This window comes from Oryzias latipes, chromosome 1, assembly GCF_002234675.1.
Source record: "Oryzias latipes chromosome 1, ASM223467v1".
Taxonomy (NCBI): Eukaryota; Metazoa; Chordata; class Actinopteri; order Beloniformes; family Adrianichthyidae; genus Oryzias; species Oryzias latipes.
In genome coordinates this window covers 19,550,858-19,574,541 of record NC_019859.2, presented here as the reverse complement: position 1 = coordinate 19,574,541, position 23,684 = coordinate 19,550,858, and the positions used below count along the sequence as shown (strand labels likewise).

Below are 23,684 nucleotides of genomic sequence, written 5' to 3'. Positions count from 1 at the left end.
ACAAACACAAATAATATGGACACATACACAATAATCCTCTTTATTTTAAAGGTAGCTGCGACTATTGGCTCAAACTCAGCAAAGCATTTACCACGAGAACTGAGAATGACCCATGGTGGTTCAAATTACTGCAACTGGCATTTCCCCCCAGGGCCTGTGCGATCGTTTTTGCTGTGGCCGTTTCTCTACGGCCTCTTTTTGCTTCTTTGTGCGCACACGTTCACAGCAACATTTCTCACTGTTGCAACTAAATGTTTGTGACTTCGAACATGCACGCTCTCACAGTTATTACATTTGCATGGTGCCTTTCATTTAGAGCTCACATAGCTAGTATTTAGCCACCTACACCCCCCCACCTACTCAATGTCTTTGTCCAGCAGGCTGCACTCACACTACACACACACACACAGTCCTGCTCTCCTCTCAATACCATCCTCATCTTTGTCAATTATGTATGATCACGCTGTAAATGTTTCAAAGACTCAAAGTTCATATGATGTTCAGGCTGGATGCATTTGAGTTAAAACAAGCAAGGACGTTTTAGGGTTTACAAGCAAAGAAACGTGGCATTTGTGTGTTGGATGAAAGACAAACAGCATGGGATGATGGGAAATATATGCTTTTACTTTTGTTAAAATAAACCCCATAGACTGGTGATATTCGCATCATCTTCAATTAATGCCAGCTTGATCAAATATCTTTGCTTTTTATCAAATTTTTGCTTAGTTTCACTCTTTTTAATTTTTTAAGAAATGTTTAAATAATTTGAACAAATTAACTGGCCCTAAGTATTATTGATATTGATCTGTATCCATATAACTTAGAGGTGAAAGGTCTGAAGGCTTGGCCTGTGTGTGGGTGCTAGAAAAGGTTTCTGTTCTAATCTGGATTAGAAATCCTAATAGCATCAGACAACCCTCGTTTCTTTTCCCCTTAATCTTTGTCTGCCGATTACACAACAGCTCCTGAAATCCTGTCTGTGATTGTTTCTGTTTCCTGGTTTCTGTCCTTCTTTCCTGCTTTAAAAGAGACTAATTTAAACTGAGGCTCCGACTTAAAGATGTTGTTGTTCACCTTCAGGCATATCCCTTCAGGGGTCGCCACAGCGGATCAGCTTTTACTGATTTGCACTGGTGGTTTAGCAGAGATTTCTTTTACGCCGGATGCCCTTCCTGACACAACCCTTCCTGCATTTTATCCTGGCTGTGGACAGGCACAGGGAGACCCAGACTTGGGCCCCCTTGTAGCTACATAGTTACCCTTAGGCAGTAGCATGAAGGGTTTTGCCCAAGGACCCACACCGCATGAACAGCCAGCAAGGCAAGTGGGCCCCAAATGGTTTAAAAGTGGGCAGAACCACTTTTAAACCATATGGGGCCCACTTGGCCTCGCTGGCTATACTGTGCCAGTAACACAACTGAATTTGTCAACATGCATGGCTTTTTGGCTCACATTTAACAGGACCTGCAATTACTTCCAAATCACTGAACCCATTCAATTTACAAATTCTCAATTCATTTTAATTTCAATTTATTTTCAAATTTATAAAAACACTTTTCATATATCTAGAAATAAAAACTGAACACTGAAAAAAACCCACAAAAAATCCATTTATTTATTAGATGAATCACTATTAATTTTTAAATCCCAGCCCTAGTCTTGAACAATTTAGGAAAATGGATTCTGCTCATGCTTGAAAAAAATCCTCCTAAAATAATTTTCTTTCACCAATGTTGCATATAATTTATTAATAAATGAAACTAAGCAGAGGTCCGAGCATTTCTTGCTGCAGAGATGTGTGTAACCTTTTAGTCTGGCATTTAGGAGCTGTACTGAGTGTAATGTTTGTTAGCAGCCTGGCCTACATCTAGCTGACCGCCTTCACATCTGTCTCTTCCTGTCCTCCTTCCTCAGGCGGTAACAGGGAAATGCTTTGGAGACAAGGACTTCCGCAGTGCATTGGAGAACGGCATCCTGTTATGCGAGTAAGCGTGCTCCGCTCTCCGATGGCTGCACCGCATGGCAGCACCACGCTTAAACTCCACTGGAGCCCAATAAATCTCTGCCTCTGCTTCCCTCTCATGTGCAGGCTGCTGAGTGCCATCAAACCAGGCCTAGTCAGAAAGATCAACAGACTTCCCACCCCCATTGCTGGTCTAGTAAGGAGACACTCGGCAGTTTGACCTGCGCTGCAGTAAACTTTCAAATGACTGCCTGCTGTTTTTCTTCAGGACAACCTGACCGTGTTCCTGCGAGGCTGTGAGGAGTTGGGCCTGAAGGGTTCCCAACTATTTGACCCTGGAGATCTGCAAGACACATCAATACGAGCTAACCTCAAGTAAATAAACCTCAATTTATCCATATGTGAACATGTATATCTGTTTTCTTTTGTGTCTTTAGTGAGCTGTTTTACTAAGATCACATACTTTTTTTAGGGACTCTGACTGCAACCGCAAGCTTAAAAATGTATGTTTTTTCCCCCTTTTGTTCCTTTTTTAAATTTTTTTTTACAAACTTTAGTAATATCTTCTTACAGATTTGTATGTAACTTTCTGCGTGACAGGTGCTAAATACAGTTTTCTGGCTCGGGAAAGCTGCAAGTGGCTGTGCATTCTACAGTGGACCCACTCTAAACCTCAAAGAGTTCGAAGGACTCCTCGCTCAGATGCGGGTGGTGAGTGAACACCCTGAAGCAGTTCATCAAAATGGACAGTAGTTATGCAGACATTACAAAAAGAAGCAGCAGGAAAGGATGCAGATGATGTGAAGTCAGGCAGACTGGACCGGCCGCCGATCTGAGCTCCACACCTGTTTTGTCAGGAAAGTGATGATGGAGCGACCAGTCCTCAGAACCGCAGTGTCAGAGACAGTGGATACGACTGCTGGGACTCAGAGAGGAGTGAGTCTCTTTCTCCCCCCAGACACACAAGGGACAACTCCCTGGACAGGTGAGATACCTGTCTGAACACGCACACCCAAGTACTTTGACGGACAGCTCTTTAGAACTTGTTCTAAATGGGTTAAGAAATTGCACAAGTGAAAAATCAGCTTTTAAATAACTTTTTTTTTTGTTTTGAATTCATATGTTGTTGTTTTTTTTCAGCCTGGATTCTTTTGGCTCGCGCTCACAGCACAGCCCCTCTCCAGATGTGGGGAATCGAGGCGCCAGTGACGGTTGGTTCTGTTCACTTCTCTTTAAATAAAAAAAAGACTTTATATGCTTTCCTCTCTACGGGACTCCTCACACAGTTTCTCATAAACCTCTTTAGCAATCAAGCATGGAAATGCTGATATTTCTCACAAGCGCTCCGAAAAGTGTCACGCCGTCCCTTAAAATACATGCGCTTCCATAAATAGGCTACTTTTTCTTTAGCATGCCGAGCTTTTAACCTTGGCATACGATGACGCCTCGGATGGGCTGGGGGACAACAGCTGAAAATGCCAGCATGGCTGTGTGTGGGCATGTTCCATACGCAGCAGCCTTTGATTCACACATCAATCATTGGAGGTTTAAATCGAGCAAATGCAGACTGAATGAAACCTCCTGCTAGTTATCTGTCAGTGTGTGTTTCATATAATCGTTACTGTTTGGGCCACATATGTTGAAGGTAGAATAAATGTCCCAGACGGCGAAGAAACAATCAGGAAATAGTCTCATTCTCTACGTTCCCTGCAGGTCACAAGGCTAAGGTCAGCTAAGTCTGAACAGAAGCCATAACCTCACCTTCATTTGTCTCTGAGGGAAACGTTTTATTGTTCAGGGACACTTTGAATCTTTTAAGGCAATATAGATAAAGTATATCTAAATATTACAGATGCCACAATTCTCAGTTTAAAGCCAAACCGTATGTTGCAGCATTGAACCGTATTGTAAAGAACATGAATTGCTGCAACCTTCCTTCATATGTTTACGTTGAAAGTGTCAAACACACGTGTTGGCATACATTTAAGAAGGATTTACTATGTGTTGTTTTAATACATTATATCATACTGCTAGAAATAAGTATAAAAATTCTTAAAATGTAAAAGAGTGTTATTAATCAGGCAAAATAATCTGCCAATAGGGTAAGAAGAATTGTCTAACCGACAACTCTTATTTTAAGAAGAATTTTAAGACATTTTTTCTTAAACTAATATTTTTTTGCTATTAAAATGTTTTTTATTTGATCTAATTATTTTTCTTGCGGGACAGAAAATATGACAATTTTTCCTGAAACAAGTGTCTTTTAACTTTCTGAAGAGTCAGTTTATGCAGTGCAGGCTCAGCATACGCCAGCTGGAAGTTTTCTTCTTTATTATTACTTGCTTATTCCTAAGTTTAAAAAGGATTTAGTTTTTTGTTGTTGTTTTGTAATACAAAAATCAAGTATCAAACCAAAACAAAAACCGTGATTTTAAATTGAGGTTTAACCACATTGTGGGGAAAAGTGGATCATTGCATCCCTACTAAATATACAAACAGATGTTCAAATGATGAAATAACAAAATATTACATTTTTAAAAAATTAGTTAAAGAAAGCACAAAATGTTTTTATTTATGAACATAAACAAGAGAGCAGTTTAGTTTAGTTTAGTTTAGGAGAAGTTAGCCTTTTTTTTAAAAAAAATCTTTGCTTAGATTTACTCACTTTGGTTTTAAGATGCCTTTGACATCAAATGTGTTTCTTCTGTTGGTGTTTGCAAGATTGTCCTTCTTGGGCTACATTAGGTGGTGAAAGAGATGAGGAAAGGTGTTTTGTGTCTATATCCTGATATGGAGGATGCTTTTGCCCTTTCCTAAAAGCAGATAATAATACACCACTGAAGTGAAGTGAGTTGAAAGGTCACAGTTTTGAAAGTCAATCATTGTCTAGTTTGTGGCGGAAACCTGAGACTATCCCCACATGGGGGGTGCAGAGTCAGCGCTTGCTTGGACAACGGTAAAGATCCTAAAGTGAGTCCCTTATTCTGTGTTGGGAACTGTTAGTTACCAAGGTAACAAGTGAAATCGAAAAGATTCTTTTTACACCAAGCACTTTGATAAAAGTGGTTTTTGTTTCGGGTGCATAAAACTTTCATTCTCATCATCTTTTTCCAGGGCGAGGCAGCGACTCTGAAGCAGATGGTCCAGGCAGGAAGCCAGATGTTCGAAAGGATGACATGTTGGCGAGACGGACTGCCAGCAGTGAGTCCAGAAGCTCCATTCCCTTCAACCAGTTCCTTCCCAATCGAAACAACGCCACCGCTTACATCCCGACGCCACGGCGGAAGATGAGCACAGAGGAGGGAGAACAGCGAAGGTAACGCACTGTAAACCAATCTATTACAATGAAATTATTTTACATTTTTCAAGGTGCGGAAAAGTAAACTTTTACCAATGGAAGAGGTAAAAATATATACACAAATATGAACAAACACACCACGCTACTCACGCATCAACTTCCCCCTGCCATCATACGTCATTTCTCAGTCACTCTCAAGCCATTCCGGAGCAAACCAAAAGAACTGGGCAGCACAACAAAGCTCCCAAGACTGTCACTTGGGCACCCGAGAACAATGGTGAAAAACCAAAACAGGAAGAGCAGATGGTTACCCAGGAAACTCTGGAGCAGAGGAAGTTGCAGAAGTTGGAGAAGGCGGGGATTAAAGTTCTTCCTGCTGCCGTTCACCACATCAGGTCAGGGATGACGAGCATGAGAGCTGCTGCTGCGCTTCGGCCGTTGTAGTTGCATTCACTAACACAAGGCGTGTTTGTCCGACTTGAGCGCTATTTCATAAAAACTGTTGCTGTGGGAAGTTGTCTTTGGTTTTTCTAGTGATGTTTGTATCGTAAGTTACTGACTTTGCTGAGAATTAGGCGACTTACTCATGTCTTATTGCCGATTTTTTGAAGAAGTTGCTGAGTTCCGTTGTGACAAAGATAAAGGTGAACTGGAGTGCAAACACAACCTTGGACTGACTAAAAATCTTATTGCTCATTTGACTGCAAAGTTTAACTAACAACCAGTGCTAGTACTCATTTATTGATAAGTCAAACCTGCACATGCTACTTCCTCCCAAAAAAATGCCCCCATGACCCTATAATCCTTTCTGAGTTGACTCCTGCATCGTGTCCAACTCCAGCCCTGCCACGATCAAGGAGAAGGAAACAAGTTCAGAACCTCCAAGCATCATCCTTCGGTGTGAAAATGACTTTATGAACTTTTGTAAAACTGCATGGGATTCCTCCTCTGATGGGGAGGAGGAAGGAGAGAAACGGAAAGTTCCAGATGTTCGTAAAGATGATTTGGCCTCCAGACGAGGTCGTCGTGGCCCCACGACGGCCAAGGTGCATCAGTTTGTCCCTTCCCCTGAATGTACAAACAAAGACATGGAGCGCTGGGAGGGCATCAGACGAGCCTCCCAGCAAACCCTACAGGATAAAGATATCAGGTCAGCAATGCACGATCTAACTTCATTCTGAAAGCTCTACCTTTTTGATTAAAAATGTCTCCCCTACTGTCCATGTGCGTCCTTCGGACGGTTACTGTGCCACTCGATGCCTCTGTTCTGGACTTGTGGTTGGACAGCGGGAAGGAAGCAGTCCCCGACATCATAACTCGCAGGGACAATCCTTTCCTCAAAGAAAAGGAAGAGGTGTCGGATGAGGGAAAGGAGGTCGAGGCCGTGCCGAATAAGCAGAGGGACGACCTGGCTCGCAGGCGGGCTCAGAGTAGGCCGCTTCCTCAAAGGGACGCACAGATGAGCTTTGTTACGTCTTCCATGAGCCAAGCAGATGTGCAGAGGTGGGAGAGGCTGAAGATGACGGAACCAAGGTGCCCAACACACGCTCTCAGCCTGAGCACATGCAGTGCAGTGGGTTTTAAAGCTGGAGAGAGAGAGTGCGTTTGTCTGCGCTTGAGTGTGCAGTGGCTTCTATTATTAGTTTGGTTCTGAGCAAATCTGTGCAGGATTCTTTGCAGTTATGTAAAGCTAGTGGGTTGTTTTTTTTCAAAGAGCACATCAACCAAACTGAGAAATCTGTCTGACTGGAAATCTTGCTCTTTTACCTATTTTGTTCAAATTGAAATCAATAATGCTTTTTTTCATTGATAATTTTGGAACTTGTAGAAATTGCACATTTTTAGTCTACATTTTTGCCAACAGACTTCAACATCACTTTAGAGCTGTTTCTACAGTCTAAATCCCATTTAGTTAGCTAGCGTAGTTTGAACAAATCCGTTCTTGCTTTTTACATGAAGGAGCTAAGTATAGCATCAGTTCAGTAAAGTAGAAAAGCAGCCATGTCTCTACTAAAGTGTTGAACATTGGGATCTTAAAATGCCTATCATTTCTGATTTCATCCAGATTCACAAGAACTAGATTCAGTAAGATTTGTTTGAATCAAAAATCACATTTCCATTGCAGATCCAATTTAGTTCTTTTTACACGATAGTAGCACTGTGATCAGAACAAAAGGTAGAATGTAGACTATAAATTAACAGCAAGATCATTTGTCAGCACAGATGCAGTAAATAGAAGGAAGAACTGAATAAAGAAAATGTGTGAATTAAATGGATTAATAGTATATCTTGAAAGGAAAGATTCACTGAAACAAAAAAAAAAGACATTCTTACCCCCTTCACGCCCGTTCAGGGTGACGCTGAATTGAGTGGAATCCAGGATTTAATGATGCCTTACAAATTAGTGACACGTAAATCAAACAGATATTTGTGTATTAACTAATTAAGAGCTGATTGTTACTTGACTGGATTTTGTTAGATAATGCAACAATGCAAGACAAAGAGGAAAAATGAAGAGCTGCAGATTCATCAGGATACATTCTTGTTTTTAATCAATACAAAAAATCTGACTGTATTTTTATTGCTTTTTCCGTTTGAGAGCAAATTTATTCTGGTTTAAAAGTAGAAGAAAACAATTGTTTAAATAATTTATACTATGATCACAAAAATAATAATAATTAGGACATTTACATTAATCAATGTCAGTGAAATATTCTCTTATTTCCTTTTGACCTTTAGACATTTAACCTATCTGTGCAAACCTTTAAACTTCATGAAAATGATAGAGGAAAGAATCTTTTCAGCTAGATCTGAGCAGAGTTACTAACAAACCTTCAAATCTATTTTTTATGAGAATTTCTCGAACATCCTCAACCATTCTAACCACTAAACTTCAGCATGAGGCTCATCTGTTAACTTTTCCTGTTCTCCTTTCGACAGTCGGCCTCAGCTTTTCCTTTCCGTGTGGTTTCCTATTGTTTGATGTGCTCGATTATTCCGCTTGATTGTGCAGTTCAGTGCTCTCTGTTCTGCGCTGACTGGCATTGAAGACGGAACAGGGAGTTGGCCGGTGTGTATGAGACCCTGTGTGTGAGAGAGGCTAAAAAAAGGAGGCAACTGTTGGCTGTGAGCGCTGCGTCTGCTTTTTTTTTCTTCCTCTCTGCGAGCCGATGTCGAAGGGACGTGAGGGAGAGGATAAAGGGTGTTTTGTCTACCCAGAGGAAAGACGGGGGAAATGTGGCGACCTGCAGTAGACCAGATTGAATGTGAAGTGTTCTTGTGAGCGTACCTTCTGGTGTGCGTGAGCAAATTGCACATCCACTGTGCTCGGCCCATCCACACACTCTGTCCTACTGAACATTTCACACCCATCCTTTTGTCTTCACAGTCTGATCTTACTCATGATGTGCTCTCCACCCTCTCTTTCTTCTGCTGGTTGGTGTGACTGACTGCATCTGCGTTGGCCTGTCTTCCTTTGTGAGACTGCATCTGCAGCGAGGATAGGCCAGCCCCTGTGTGTCAGGCTTGTCTGGAGAAAAATGACGGAAGGCCACACGGCAGGCCAGCCAAGGCTGGACGCGGTCACAGCAAAGTTGTTACCTTTGGGGGCGTGACTGAGATCAAGCAGCCCGTAGACACAGTCATGGGAAGTGAATGGGAGGAGAACAAGTTGCTTAGACGACTGCTCTCCGTGGCAACAGTAGCCGTGCCTGCCATTGACCTGGGCTCCCAGCTTTCAGAGCGGGAACACAGGTATGGACGAGGCCGAGTGCAACTTAGTAGTCGCACGAACCCGAAGTCGCCTGCATCGGTCTGGCCTGAGCTAACGGCCAGTCGGCCTTGTCTGTTGCATTCTGTTCAAATGCTTGTGATTTTTGTCCTTTGAAACACACGTTGCTTTTATTTGAAGCAATAATACGTTGGAAGGTAATCAGATGCACTGCATTGCACTGGTTTTCTTGATTCAATTAGGAGTAAAGAATGCACAAATTCATGCATGAACACAGTGCTCCATGCAGATCCGGACACATATTTTCTTCTACTGTCCTGAAAGCACGGAGAAGAGAACCTTAGGCTTGGAATAAATTTGGACCAACTGTATTTTGTTCAAAGACAAGGTAACGTAAACCTTTAGCAGGATTTTTCCCTAAGATCTACTTCCATGGTTGTTTTCCAGCTAACGCGGCCATACTTGCTGCTAATTATCTGTGTTTCTTAGACTCTGGAATCACTGATCCAGCAGCAGCAAGTTTAACAGATGTGGGAAACAAGCAGGTGGTAGATCTTGAGGAGCAAGGTTGGAGGGTTGTCGCTTACAGTCTGCAACCACTGCATGTTTAAATCTGGATTTTAGCCTCACAATGTGACAATAATCAGTCTTTATTACTCCAGTTTTTGGCTTAATGGAATGTTTTACCAGCCACATAGACGGAGTGGAACCCGATCAAGCTACCCTTCCTTCTGCGGACGTCCAGCCCTGGACTCCTGAAGCCACTCCTACTGTTGCTGAGCTAGATGCTCGTCTTGCTCTGTATGAGCAAAGAGCAGAGGAGGAGGAGGAGGAAGAGGAGGAGGAAAGAATCCCAGATCTTCAGAAAGATGACATGATGGCGAGGAGGACAGGAGTTTTCCAGAAGCAAAGTGCTGCTTCAGCAGCTTTCAGTCGTTTCTTGCCGCTGCCCGGCTCCAAACGCTGCATGCAAGAGGAGGTCAACACGAATAAACTTCTAAAGTTCAAAAATGATGCGAATGAAGTCAAACACCTGGATTTGAATGTGAGGTGGGCTGAGGTTTAAAGTTTCTATTGTTAAATATGCCACTAAAGCTACTTTTATTCCTAGTATTAAGTTAATTCAATTGTAATGAATTCTACTTTAGACCGAAACATCAAAATCCCAAAGTTCCTGCTGAAACAGCTCAGCAGCATCAAGAGTTTACAGTGACCAGGACCGCATCTCTTTCTCTCTCTGAGAAAGAGCAGGACCCGGCAGTGCCAGACCTGGAGAAGGATGACATGATGGCTCGAAAGGCCAGATTGTTCCAAAAAGGAAGTGCATTGAAAACAAATCAGTCTTTTAATCAGTTCCTGCCCGTACCTGGATCAGCCAAATATAACGCCAGTCCTGTATCTGCAGTGAAGCTGCCACAAAGCAGGCCGGTGCTCGCAGAAAGGTATTTACTGTGTTGGATAAAACCCTGGGGTGTGGTGTCAGTCGGCTGATCTTATAAAAAAGGAAGTCTTGGTTCTGGTTTTTTTAATGGTTGAATTACTAACGTGAGGTTTTAAAGGTTATTTTGAGTGACTGACCTGACTGACATTTGTTGTTTTTGTTCTTTGTCGGCAAAAGTCTGAGCAAAACTATTTATCATATTGGACATATATAATCTATATATAAGCTTGGTTTCTCACATGGTGTATCTCAGTTTGTGCATTGTCTAAACTAACTCAGTTTTTTTTATGGTGTGTGACGTCTAGCAATAGTTTGGATTGGAAATGTTCTGGTTGTTGAAATTTGGTTAAGTGTTAACTGCCTGGAGTGGATTCGTGTGTTTTTCTCGGATATCAGGTCTGGAGGAGGAGGAGAAAATACTCTGTTCTTCTTTGAGATTTACAAGTTTTCACAGTCTATCTGTAAAAGCGGATTTGTGGCCAGTGCATTTCACGTTGAGGAATAATTTTGTAAATTTAGTATTTGTAGAAGCTAACATTTTTAAACAAGTGAAGCATACGTTAAGGTTGAATGTATGTCAGTGTACAGTTTTAAAATATTGTGATCTGTGACGACAAACTTTACTTTTGTTTTAGTTTTATAAATCTGTCTAAAAATAATATAAGATATAAAGAAAAGACAGGATAAACATTTACAAGCTGGACACTTTCTGTTTTCATTTTTTGATAAATTCCCTCTATATTTGTTCCAAAGGATGTCAATATTATGACATTTAAATGTGCTTCTGCCTAACTACCAAACATTATCAAATAAGCTGCAGATACAAGCAGACATATTTTTGGGTCTATTCAGTCATCTATTCTGAAATCTTTATTCTTAGTCCTTTTTTTCACTTTATTGCTTCATTTTTGCCATTGATTTGGAAATACTTGGAGGCAATAATGCACCTGTGAGCCAATTTTTAGAAAGCCTCACTAATCTGTAAAAAAGTTAGACTAACAAAATATTTAGGGCCAAGTGCGTTTAAAAAATATATTAGATCTATTTTTTTTTTTTAGATCTAAAAGTATATGCAGTTTGCATAATGACAAGCTCCCATTTACAAAGCATTTAATTGATTTTTTATGCAACCTTCACCTAGTGAAGCTCTGGTGAGAGTTTCATTGTGGATTGCAAACAATGACAATAAAGCTATTTATCTATTCAAAATAAACTGGGGTTGCAAAAACAGCGGGATGCCCTTGAAATGGAATTTCAGTCAAAAGTTATAGTTATGCTAGTTAATGAGTGCTTAGATTCGCTTTTGGTTTGCGTCTGGATTATCCAGTTTAATGGAGAGAGATTTGAGTTTAGAAAACACACAAATTGAGATAAAAGATAGATTTTGGCACCATTTGAACAATATCAAATATGTATCAGAAAATTAGAGCCATTTGTGATTGCTAAACAATTCTCAAAGTAGAACAGATCAGCTGCATTTGTTTTGGCTTTTCCTTAATTCCCTTAATCCTGGTTCTGTCCCTGGATCATAGTTTTGGCAGCAGCGTCTCTGTAGCAGCAGAACACCAGATCCCATTTAAAGACCCGACCGGCCCCACACATGCCGGGGCGAGGGGGCGACAAGAGGGGGAAGATCAAGAGAAGGGAGACACAATGAGGGCTACTGACACTATCGTCAGCAAAGTGACTGAGTCCCCCCCTTCTCCAGCACTTGCACTTCCCGCTCACTCCTGTAGCCGGGTGGTGGAGGCAGAGCAGCAGATGGAGACGGAAAGAACTGATGCGGAGGAGGGAAAGAAGGGTGTAAATGAAAAAACACAAAAGAAACCCTTTTGGCTGGAAGATGAGCTACCTCCAATAATGTGAGATAACTGTTTTGTTTTGTTTTTTCGCATGTTTATTCATATTTTTGATCCAACAAACAGGAAATAACTTTCCATTTTGTTTTGTTTTTTAATAAATGAGTGAAAAATTGTCCTGTTTGGGCCTCGCTGGCACCTTCACTCACCTCCCTCTGCTGTTGTTTTAGGGTGAGCCGACGAGTTGCTTTTCTGTTAAACAACGAGTAAGTGTTGACCAACTGAGCGAACGCCCTGCATGATGATACCTAACCGCTGTGCACGTTGCGTTTCAAGAGTTCAGTCCACGTGTGGCGTCAAAGTCATGCCGCAGTCACATGTTCATGCGCATCTGTGCACCACTTTGTCAACAAAATCACTGAATGTCTTCAGTTTATTGCATTTGCAAATTTTTTGTTCAAACATTTTTGTAAACAGGGTAAACATTATATCTCCACTACACACATAAAGGTAATGTACAGTAGGATGGATGGACTATGTCTTTCAGTTTGTGCATATGTCAATTAAGAATTAAGTGCCGAAGCTAATATATACGTGTCTTTTGTTTTTCTTTTGGTTTAGAAAAGGTTTGAAAGTCTTGTCACAAATAGAAACATTTCTTTTTCTTTTTTTTTCCAGGAGTGTGAGTATGACTGACATGGTGAACGAGGAAGAGGCGGGACACTTACCCTTACTGAGCCAATCTCGACATGAGCGCATGCACGAGCAGTACAACAACTTCCAGGAGGAGGAGGACCACTGGCAAGATGTAAGGATTTGGGTTTGTTGCAAACTAAATCAGTGGTTAAGATCCTCAGACATGGATGCAGAGTAATGTTGTCGATGTGTCAGGACTTGGCTCGCTGGAAAAGTCGCCGTCGCAGTGCTTCACAAGAACTGATCAGGAAAGAGGAGGAGAGGAAGAGGATGGAGAAGATGAAAGAGGAAAGAAGAGATGGACATAAGAGGAAAAGTATCAAGACATACAAAGAGATTGTAGAGGAAAAGTAAGGATGATATCTTGTGTTGTCTTGAACCTAGCAAAGGCAAAGTTGGGTATTTTCAAAAAGCTCAGTGTTTCAGTGTCTTTCTGCTTGGCTTTTTTTCCAGAGAGCGCAGAGAAGCCGAGCTTTGTGAGGCCTACAGAAATGCAGCTACTCCAGAGGAGGCGGCCTTGGTTTTACAGCGTTATGCTCTTCGCTTCACTATCAGCGACGCAACACTCGACAGCCTCAAATTGCCCAGATCAACCTCAAAACCCAAACACGATCTAAATGGCACAACTCAAGAAGACAAGCCAGCATCACCTGTAAATGGCTCAGAGATGTTGGAGCACCTGCCTAAACCAAAGCCAGCTTCTCTAAACCAGAAACACACAAACCCAGAAAACATGGAGACAGATGTTATTCAGGAGCTGGAAAAATCGGGTGCCACCTCCAGCAGCTCTACAACATCTAACAGTCCAGTTTCTGCAGACACAAACTCACAGATTGTGCCACCTCAGTCCCCACAGTTTTGTAAACCAACAACCCAGTTTACAGAGTCTGCTGCTACAAATCAGAAAGACCTGAATTCAGGAGATACACTGCTCCAAAGCAAACACATATCGTTTCAGGATGCACAAGAACAGTCGCAGACGATGCAACCTCAGTTTCCACAGTCTCAACCAACGCAGTCTAAGCCAGTGCAGCTGCAGCTAGCGCAGCCTCAGTCAGAGCAGCTGCAGCCAACGCAGCCACAGTCAGAGCAGCCAACACAGTCTCAGTTAGAGCAACCGCAGCCAGCGCAGTCACGGTCAGAGCAGCTGCAGCCAGCGCAGTCAGAGCAGCTGCAGCCAGCACAGTCTCAGTTAGAGCAGATGCAGCCAGCGCAGTCTCAGTCAGAGCAGCTGCAGCCAGCGCAGTCAGAGCAGCTGCAGCCAGCACAGTCTCAGTTAGAGCAGATGCAGCCAGCGCAGTCTCAGTCAGAGCAGCTGCAGCCAGTGCAGTCTCATATAGAGCAGCTGCAGCCAGCGCAGCCTCATTCAGAGCATCTGCAGCGAGTTATATACACACAGCCTATACACACCCTCCCATCACCTGCACCTGCCAGACCTGTCCCCATGCTGGTAGCCAAGCCCTACTGCCAGCCCAGGACCACACTCAAACCCGTGAAGGTAAAGCCTTCAACTCAGTCAATCTCTCCAATTATTTTAGAATGTTTTTATTCTGGCTCATTTCTTTTTATGATTATTGGAGTTACTTATTTGAAATGTTTTATTTTTTTAATACGATCATTAAATGGGAAATTCTGGTTAAAGTAACATGTCACTCTGCCTGGATCCTACCCCAGATGGACGGGTTGGTGCGAGTCAATGGAGAGATGATGGAGGACTCCGTCGTTTCCCCTTCACCTTCGGCCCTACTGGACTCACTGCAGGAAAAACAGGAAAACAAAGATGTTTCCTCCAAACAGGCGGAAGAAGACAACCCTCCTGAGGAAGCTGTGGAAAATCCAAAGACCGCAGAGCAGCTGACGCCTCCCCCACAAAATGAAAAAACTGCGGCGGCGGCAACCTCTGCCATCAGTTCCCTGATTGGAGGACGCAGCTGCACCATCACCACCACGATTGTGACAGAACTCACTCAGACTCTGGTGGAGCCGCTTTACCCAGAGATCCAAAGCAATAAGAAGGTAAAAACCTATTTTTTTTTTTTCTTTTCAAAAACTGCTTTTTTGTTTTTTTGTTGTTATTGGTGTTTTATACTAAATCAAGATAGATTTAATTCATAGTCGTGAATTAATACCTTGAAATACATTTTTTTGCAACAATATTTATCCTGAGTGTATTTTTTTTATCATCATCACCTGAATATACAGATAAAATAACCCCATGTGTACGCAAATATTTCATTGCGGTTCATTAAAATGTTATGGTAACAAATAAGAAGTCAAGTCCTACATATTTTTAATCAGATCATATAAAAGCAAAAGAAGCATTTTTATCAATTCAAATTGATCAAATTCAATTTTTATGATTGGAAGATCTAACGTCTGTGACCAAAGTATATCTACCTTTGGAAGATGATTAGAGTCCTGTCTGATTGGCCTCCTGCAAAGGGCCATGGGGGTTCCTGGAACCCATCCTTGCTACTTTTAGTGCAAAGGCAGGGTATATTCTCAAGGATCCCAGTCTATCACAGGGTGCATTTAGAAACCCACATCTTGTTTTGACTCAGTAAAAAATCCAACCCTCAGGCTGGATCCACTTTGTTGTTTCAGACTCCCATAGAGGAGAAGACTCAGCCTCCTGCATCACCCAGCAATAAGCAGAAATATTCTCCCACTGTTACAGGTAAAACCTTTTCCTTTGAAGCATAATCACTTTTTCCTGTATCTGTCTATAAAACTCAGAGTTATTTCAATGTGCATTGTTCCTGTTCCACAGACGGACTTGAGGAGAGCTGTGTGACCGTGAGTATCTCAGAGCAACTCTCCTTCTTTGTGTTTCTTATTCATCCCTAAATTGGATCCTGTCCTGATCCTCTGTCTGGAGCAGTCAGTGGAGTTGCTGTAGTCGTACTTGTAGCCTCACCTTTCCTTTCTTTCTGTCCCTCTGGTCTCTATACCTGTGTGTTTCTGTGTGTGTGTGTGTGTGGTTATTGTTCGGGTCTGGGTAGATTGAGACCCCCATGTTGAACTTGGCTAAACGTGTTAATCACTGGGTCTGGGACCCCAATGAGGAGCGTAAACGTTTGGAAAGGTGGCAGCAGGAACAGGAGCGCCTTCTACAGGTACTGGAGTGTAATGACATGTATGCACGTGGCTGCACTCCTGCTTTGAAGAGAACAGGAGACTGTTACTGTCTGTGTATGTATACATGTATCATATCAGTGTGTGCTTTAGGTGTGTGTGTGTACCCGTATATGCTTTTTATTCATCTTTCAGTCAACAACATGTTTTTTTTTTAATCAGGAACAATACCTGAGGGAGCAGGAGAAGCTGAAAAAGGAGTGGGAGAAAGCACAGATAGAAGTGGAGGAGGAGGAGAGAAAGCATAACGAAGAGGTACAGGAGTCAAACACAGAAAATAAATATTACTTCTCTTTTTGGCCTTTTGATTTTCTCTTTCTTTCTTACCTTGGCATTTCCAGGAGAGACGCATCTTGGAGGAGACTGTCACACCCCTCAGTCCCACGGGCTTGTTACAGCAGGGCTCAGGACACACAGCAGTTTCTGCGCCTGCACCAGAAAACAATAACAAAGGGGAAGGAAATGTGTCCCTGGAGCAGAACGGGAAAAAAGTCCCCACAGGCAGGGAAGATCAGCATGCATCAAAGCTGCATTTTTTCCAGGGTAAGCATGAAACGGATCTCCTCTGTGATACTTAGGAGGATGTTTTTGCATTTGTGACCAGGGTGTTTGATCAGAGTTTATAACATTGTTGCATATTTTTGAAGATTCTGCATGTGACGGTCAGCCTTCAAAGAGACCAGAACCGTGGAAAACTGCCTCCTTGGACCGCAACCCACAATTGAGCCAGACCCAGAATGTCAAAAGGTTTGTGGCATGTTAACAGAAAAAAAGGGTTCATGTCCTTGTGGACACTCAAGGGGGAGCTGGGAATAATCAGTATATTATGAGGGGTGGACACACAAATACTTAAACATCATCCTCCTTCTTCTTTTGCAATATTTTCAGTTGTGATTTACCTTTAATTTAATACTTATGCTTACGGAAAACTTAAAGACCCACTTTGATAAAAGTGGTGTTTTTAACATGTTCATGTGGCATTTTTCTGATGCAAAAAGACATACATTAGGAAAAGGAGGCTCAAAATTTCACTTCTCTGTATTTATTTAATCAAATTGTTGTGAATCTAGAGCAGACAAAAATGTTGTTTGAAAAAGAGCATATTTGTGACGTAGAAAATACGCTGGGCAGGCCACAAGCTACCTGCTTCAAGCTCTCAGCATTGGGGAGGGGAAGGGTTGCAAAAGCGAATTTCTAATGAACTACTGCCGCTCTGCAGAAACTAAGTCCTAGAAAACAACAGGCTTTTTACATTTTTGCCTTAAAATGACATAATTAAAAAGCCACTTGGAACGCTTCTGCAATAGATCAAAATATGATTGCAGTGGGACTTTAAAGCATATTTGCTCAATCAAAATAATTATTACGGCTCACATTATGTAGGAATTTTGTATGTTTTAAAGGGGAGATTTGCTACTTTTGAAATAAATTAGATCATAATAGCCAGATAAGAGACTAAAAATGATTTATGGTCATGAGAATTAACAATAATTGAGTAATTAACAATAATTGAGAAAAAAATGTTGCTTGTAGGAAAATGTTTAAGTTAACAGATGTGCTGCTCACTTTTTCTAGATCAGGATCACATGATGCTGTAACAGGGGAGCAGCAGTCCTCCCCGTCCACTCCTCAGCCTCCCTCACCCAGCAGGTAATGAAACAAGCACACTTTCAGTTTGCACCAGCTAAGATTTCATACACAAATTAACTCTTTTCCTTCCATCTTGGTTCAGGTGTGTCAGCGGAAAGCGGCTGTGCTCTGGTTGTTCGAAACCTTTGGGGAAAGGAGCTGCAATGATCATTGATACTTTAGGCTTGTATTTCCACATGGGATGTTTTAAGGTACATATTTAAAACACATGTATAATTGTTTTACATAGACACAAATGTCAGACTCAGTTAAGCCATGTTAATCGAAGAAGGGTTGCCCAACTGCTGGGGGGTATTCCAGAAGGCACGTTTAAGCTACCCTGACTCTAATCTTGAACTCTGGCTGAAATCCGCCTGAACTTGGTTACTCTGGGTATGTCGGTTTCAAAAGAACGGATATGAGTTAGCATAATTACACTCCACTTGGTAACCCTGGGTTAATGTGCATGCACAGCCAGTACATAAAGACATTCTCAACGGATCGCCTATTTCCGGAGTCACCATGGAAACGCGTGGAGAGAAAAAGAGAGCGCTATACTCCAGTGAGACGGAGTCAGAAGAGCGTACGCCCATCAAAAATGTAATGCGGCTGCATCAGCAAAAGAAAGAGTTTCTGCTTGGAGAAAAATGACGGACAAAGTAAACACATGAGTTTCTATCTCATTTCCATTTTCATTGTGACGCATATATATACACAACTTAAATGAATTACTTTAATTGGTAACACGTAATTTAAAATAATATTTTTTTACAACTCAAATTTACATATTTATCTAACTAAATGTCATTTTACTCCAATTCAGTTAAATGTTTTTCAATCTTAATTTATTGTACTTCTTGAACTCTCATATGTCTATGTTTGAGCCCGCAGATATTCTCATTTTTAAAACATTAAAATGAAGGATACAGTGTGGATTTGGAATGTGAAACATGCATTCATTTATCAAGACTCTGACTTTAACTTCAATTCTTGTGACTACATATAGCACTAGTGGTGCTAAATAACCTCTTCATCCTCTCCCTCCCTCTAACTCATGGTGCTGTAAGAATTAAACATAACAAGACAAATAACTACACGTAAAACAGCTAAACAACTAAACACATTTGGTCAAAAACCCACACTTAAACACCAATCCGTCAAGACAGGCAAAGGGAATGGTATCCCACAATTCCTTGCGCTGCCAATCTAACAGCAGCAGCAAAGTTACACCTACTCAATTGAATAAATTTGAATGAAAATAAAATAACTGTCTGATAACTACGTTTTATTTTTAAGTTGACTGAACTCAAAAAAATGATTTATCTGAACTGTAGCAAATAATGAAGTTAGATTACGGTAGTTTAAAAAAGTTTATCTTTCCAACATCCATGCGTGGTCTTATCACCCTCTCATGGTGGAAAAAGTATTATCTGAGTTTCTTCATCCACTAAATCATCTTCAAATGGACACGTCATGCTGCTTCACCTCTCTGAAAAGAAACTGACCCTCAACTAAACCTGCTCCAGACCAGGTTATGTTCAGAGCATGAGTTACTATGGCAACTTGACATACCCTGAAACATACCTCCATTTTTGGAACCAAAAGCTGAGGTTATCCGCTTCCTTAGCCTCAAACTTACCGCGGTAACTCACATAACCTGCTTTTTGGAACACCCCCCTGTTCCTGAGATTTTCCAATCCTGCATGTTTTCCTGCTCTCCCTGCCTAGCTTGTTGCTGATTACCTGGATCAGATGTGCTCAGTCAATCAGAACGTGGAAACACCTGAGTCAGCCAATCAGCAGCAACTAGGGAAGGGAGAAAGCAGACAGGGTGGTGGAACCTGAGGTGCCCTGCTCTAGAAGTGATGAACATAAAGAAGTACCAAAATACAACATTCTTGTGTTTCATGTTAACTTGTAAACAGTGTGGAGTGTGCAAAGGACAGCTGGGAGATGCCAGTGCAGGGACGGATGTAAGGATTCGTAATGGACAGCTAAGCTGTCACGAATGCTACATTGCATCACGGGGTAAGAACATCTCTTCGCCCAAACTTTTCTTTATTTTCATTTCAATAACAGAGCTTCAAATGTCTTTAAGAGTTACATTTTTATATTTAGAAAGCATTTTTATAAGAGGGGGAGAATGCATCTTCTTTCTCTGCAGTCAAAAATTGATCAAGCACCAATCTTTCAGTGGGGAAAAATGTCAAATGTAAGGCACATGCAAAAGTATGCTTTTGTTTTGTTTTTTCAGGATTCAAATAACATTTGTTTATTTGTCTATACTAACTGTGGGACATGGCCTAACCTGGATGTTCATTACAACAGATTATTTCCTGAACACAGAGAAATTCAAGTCTACCTAAGGTTTAGGGTAATAAAATGTAGAATTGAACCCTTTTATGCCTGAAAATAACTTCATTTATATTTCAAGAAAATGTTCCTATGTGTTTGTTTCTTTTTTCCTATTCAAGATTATTCTAAATTAAGTGGAGGCCTGGATTTAATGATACATTACATCTTTGTATGCTGGCTTTCCCAAAGGCATTATTAGCCAGGCTGCAGCTGTTACAAAAAGCAGCAGCCAGATTTATTTGTGGGCAAAGAAGTTTGACCACTGATCTTGGTCTCTTTGAACTGGCTGCCAGTGCAGTACTTGCAGGTACTTCCTGGCAGGTGCAGCACCTTCTTACCTCTCCAGTCTGCTTTTAAAATATGCCCCCCATAAAGTCCTTACGCTTCACTGGCCAGTTTGTGTTAATGGTTCCCAGAACCAAAGGTAGGAACCAAACTCAGTCAGAGCAGCTGCAGCTAGTGCAGTCTCATATAGAGCAGCTGTGTGTTTTTTGTGTTGGCTCCTAAATTATGGAATCAGCTGCCACCTGCAATTAGAGAGGTCACGCTTTTGGAGAGTTTTAAAAAATAATTGTCCCTCCATTTCAGTGTTTTATCATCAGCCTAGTCCTGTTATTATGTTGGTTTTAATCTCTTTTAAATTGGTGTTATGCTTTTTATTCTTTTCTATTTATGTCTCTACAATGTTTTAATTTGGTTTTCTGCTTTTGATTCTTTTATGTTTTGTTCTCGATATGTACAGCATTTTGGGCCTCCTTGGCTGGTGTTGGAAGGTGCTTTATAATGATGATGATGATGATGATTGGGGACATATGGTGTAAAAAGGTTAATCCTTGGAACTACATACAAAGACAATTGTAAATTTAATATAATTTTTGGATAAAGACAATTCCAATCGAAAGTAAAATTAATTATTATGTAGCAGCTAATCCTATTTAAAAAATGTGATCCTGAGTGTGAAATAAATTTTACAGAAGTGTTTTTAGAAGTTAAATTTTAGATCAGACAGATTCCTAATTGGTGTATAATTACAATTATTATTTAAGAAGACAAAAACCTTTTATGTTTTTAGTGTGGTTCCCTTTGTTTTAGCTCCATAGAACTATAAAGGCAGCTAGCATGTAAACCGTTTTAATAAAAGGTTGGCGCAATAAGATTGGTGTTTTTTAAATAAATATAATTTTACTTATTTGTTGATGTAATAACATAAAAAAAACATTTTAAGCTGATTTGTTGACCTATTAAATACATGTCTTAATATATACCTCTCTTAAATTTCAACAGTAACTTAATCAGTCTCTAAACTGGGTTGTGGTTTTGTGGAAACACACTTTGTTTGATTGTTTGTTTGTTTGTGTGTCATGCAGGCAGAGGTCAGCCCACAACTCTTTGATAGTCCTTCCTTGGAACTGGGATTTCTGCAGGCGGTGATTGGAACGAGAACAATCCTGGAACTTTAAGTCCCATTCTGGACATCCTGGAAGAGTCTTGAAATCCACAGTTCCTGCATCATCCTTTGCCTGTAATGCAGCTTGGAGTTTAGTGTTTATGACAGAGAAACTGGATCCACATTTGGGCTTCACAACACTAGCATTAAATAATGTACTTCCTGACTAGATGCGCATCTACTCTCCTATTTTAAAATGCACAGCATGGACGAACTCAAGAAAGCTGTATGTTTAGGTTCTTGCTCATGCCGCTCCATATGTTCTCTGCTAAACATGTTAAACACTTTGAGCTGAACATCGCTTGTTCCTGAACTCTGGGCTTGTTAACTCCTGCTTTTGCACTGGTCATGTGACTACAAAGTGATTCAGGTTGCAGTAGCTTGCTTGACCATTGTTATGCCTTACTTGTACCCTCTCTCCTTCATTTAAAGTTTTGTGTTTACAGTTTTGCATGAACATATATAAGTTATGAGTATTTCTCAGTGAACACTTGAGCTTGATCTCTTTTCTTTTGTGTCGCTCATCTTTATGATACTTTGATAGATTTAAGAATCCGGCCTATTTACACAAGTCTGTTATTGCTAGATGAGTTTTTTAAAAGTAAGACTGCATGTTCTTGTGTGATAATACTGTTTGTCTTTTACATTATTTCCCTTTTTAGGTTCTAGTTATTCTTTACTCTCATAGATTATCTCCATATGAATCAGTGCCTTATGTAATGAATGCAAAGGTGAGGGTTTTACCCCCACACTGACCTTTGGGTCTCGGCACATTATGTATGTGTGTGTGTGTGTGTGTGTGTGTTTGTGTAAGCATGTGTAAATGTGAATGAATTGTGAGATTAGACTTCAAGCACAGTTCCATACCAGCAAAAAAAATGTACGAATAAATATTTCCTATTTACCAGCTTCCCTTTACCACTCCACCAATGATGTAAACCAATGACACCTTGTGCTTTTGCTGCGTCCTTCTTAATGATTTCATCTGCTGTCTGCCTCTATCACAACTGTTGCCTCCCCAGAGAATGAGCCGTCTCACTCTTTCCTCTGTCCCACCTACATTTGGACAAGTGTCTTTTTCTCCTGGACACAGTTCAATTTGTTGTCTTTTATAACAGCTGTATTATGGTTAACAATAAAAACATTTGAAATTGTCATAATTTATTTGCTCTCTGATAATGAGTCCAAATGAGATTTAAGGAACCGGCGTTTTAAAACATCTAAAAAATGTTTAACTTAAATTTCTGTGAAGATTCTTAGACTTCCTAGTCATCTTATCACAGGATTCTGTTACTGAGCTGAACAATAAAAGTTGAGACAAACTGAAGAAGCTACTCGGATGAGCTTTGAAACTTCTACAAGATCAACCTTATATATTCAGTTGCCCTAAAACACGTGTCAAACTCAAGGTGGCCCGCCATGCCATCGTATGTGGCCCGCGAGAGCATAAAAGTTTTTAATTTCTTAGAATAAAAAAATTTAAATTGGTGTGTATTTATTCATATCTTGGGGGAATCAGACTTGAAATATCGGATTGGGCAACTATACATTAGGACTTAAACACTGTCCATATAACCTAACCTGACAGAATAAAATGTAAAAGGATTTATGCTAGAGTAACAAGCAAACGTGTTTTCTACGCAATTGTAATTGTCACTAGAAAAAGTTATAGTAAATAAATAATGAGTTATTTAACATTAAGGAGTAGTTACGTTTATTTGTCATTACATTTTGTTACATGTATAAGTTATATTCTTTTGAGGACAGCAACTATGCTGATGTGGCCCTTGGTGAAAATGGGTTTGACACACCTGCCCTTAAAGAACAGAATCCCGGTTGAACCTGTGTGAAAAAAATGTATTGTTTTTTTTTCTTTTTTCGCTGAAGTGAAAATATTTTGTACAATAGAGAAAAAGAAAAATGCCTAAATGACTTTCTCATTATGATCAGGTTTTGTGGTTTCCCTTAACACAAAGCAGTCTCAGTGTACAACAAGCAGTCTATACTAAAAGTAAAGCAGATTACTTGAAGTTTACTTTTTATGTATTATCTAGTATACTTCAACCACTACAGGAACATGGTCTGTAATTTACTTGCAATAAATATACTCAAGTTTTTGCTAAGAGCTGTGTCATACCCTCCTTGATAAAATAACACGTGCGTGTGTGGGGGGTGTCTTTTGTTTTTTTGT

General features: G+C 40.7%; 1 protein-coding gene across 5 annotated transcripts in view; it reads left to right on the top strand.

Annotated features, from left to right (window-relative positions):
* The window catches only part of LOC101155575 (LIM and calponin homology domains-containing protein 1), a 29,036-nt gene extending 6,379 nt beyond the window's left edge, over positions 1-22,657 (top strand). The window contains exons 2-31 of one of the 5 annotated variants that reach the window (XM_023957773.1): positions 1,915-1,985; positions 2,090-2,159; positions 2,232-2,338; positions 2,436-2,466; positions 2,564-2,674; positions 2,821-2,948; positions 3,104-3,174; positions 5,078-5,279; positions 5,450-5,656; positions 6,103-6,411; positions 6,549-6,794; positions 8,757-9,014; positions 9,682-10,041; positions 10,140-10,433; positions 11,965-12,294; positions 12,462-12,497; positions 12,910-13,039; positions 13,123-13,277; positions 13,381-14,425; positions 14,602-14,943; positions 15,508-15,604; positions 15,698-15,723; positions 15,930-16,043; positions 16,225-16,317; positions 16,404-16,605; positions 16,710-16,809; positions 17,638-17,712; positions 17,795-17,903; positions 19,617-19,719; positions 21,414-22,657. In XM_023957773.1, coding sequence (XP_023813541.1) covers positions 1,915-1,985; positions 2,090-2,159; positions 2,232-2,338; positions 2,436-2,466; positions 2,564-2,674; positions 2,821-2,948; positions 3,104-3,174; positions 5,078-5,279; positions 5,450-5,656; positions 6,103-6,411; positions 6,549-6,794; positions 8,757-9,014; positions 9,682-10,041; positions 10,140-10,433; positions 11,965-12,294; positions 12,462-12,497; positions 12,910-13,039; positions 13,123-13,277; positions 13,381-14,425; positions 14,602-14,943; positions 15,508-15,604; positions 15,698-15,723; positions 15,930-16,043; positions 16,225-16,317; positions 16,404-16,605; positions 16,710-16,809; positions 17,638-17,712; positions 17,795-17,903; positions 19,617-19,719; positions 21,414-21,439 — 5,448 coding nt within the window. In that variant the 3' untranslated portion in view covers positions 21,440-22,657. The remainder of the gene's footprint in view (positions 1-1,914; positions 1,986-2,089; positions 2,160-2,231; positions 2,339-2,435; positions 2,467-2,563; positions 2,675-2,820; positions 2,949-3,103; positions 3,175-5,077; positions 5,280-5,449; positions 5,657-6,102; positions 6,412-6,548; positions 6,795-8,756; positions 9,015-9,681; positions 10,042-10,139; positions 10,434-11,964; positions 12,295-12,461; positions 12,498-12,909; positions 13,040-13,122; positions 13,278-13,380; positions 14,426-14,601; positions 14,944-15,507; positions 15,605-15,697; positions 15,724-15,929; positions 16,044-16,224; positions 16,318-16,403; positions 16,606-16,709; positions 16,810-17,637; positions 17,713-17,794; positions 17,904-19,616; positions 19,720-21,413) is intronic. The other 4 variants (XM_023957776.1, XM_023957782.1, XM_023957798.1 and 1 more) reach the window with 4 other exon arrangements.
* The last annotated feature ends 1,027 nt before the right edge of the window (positions 22,658-23,684 follow it).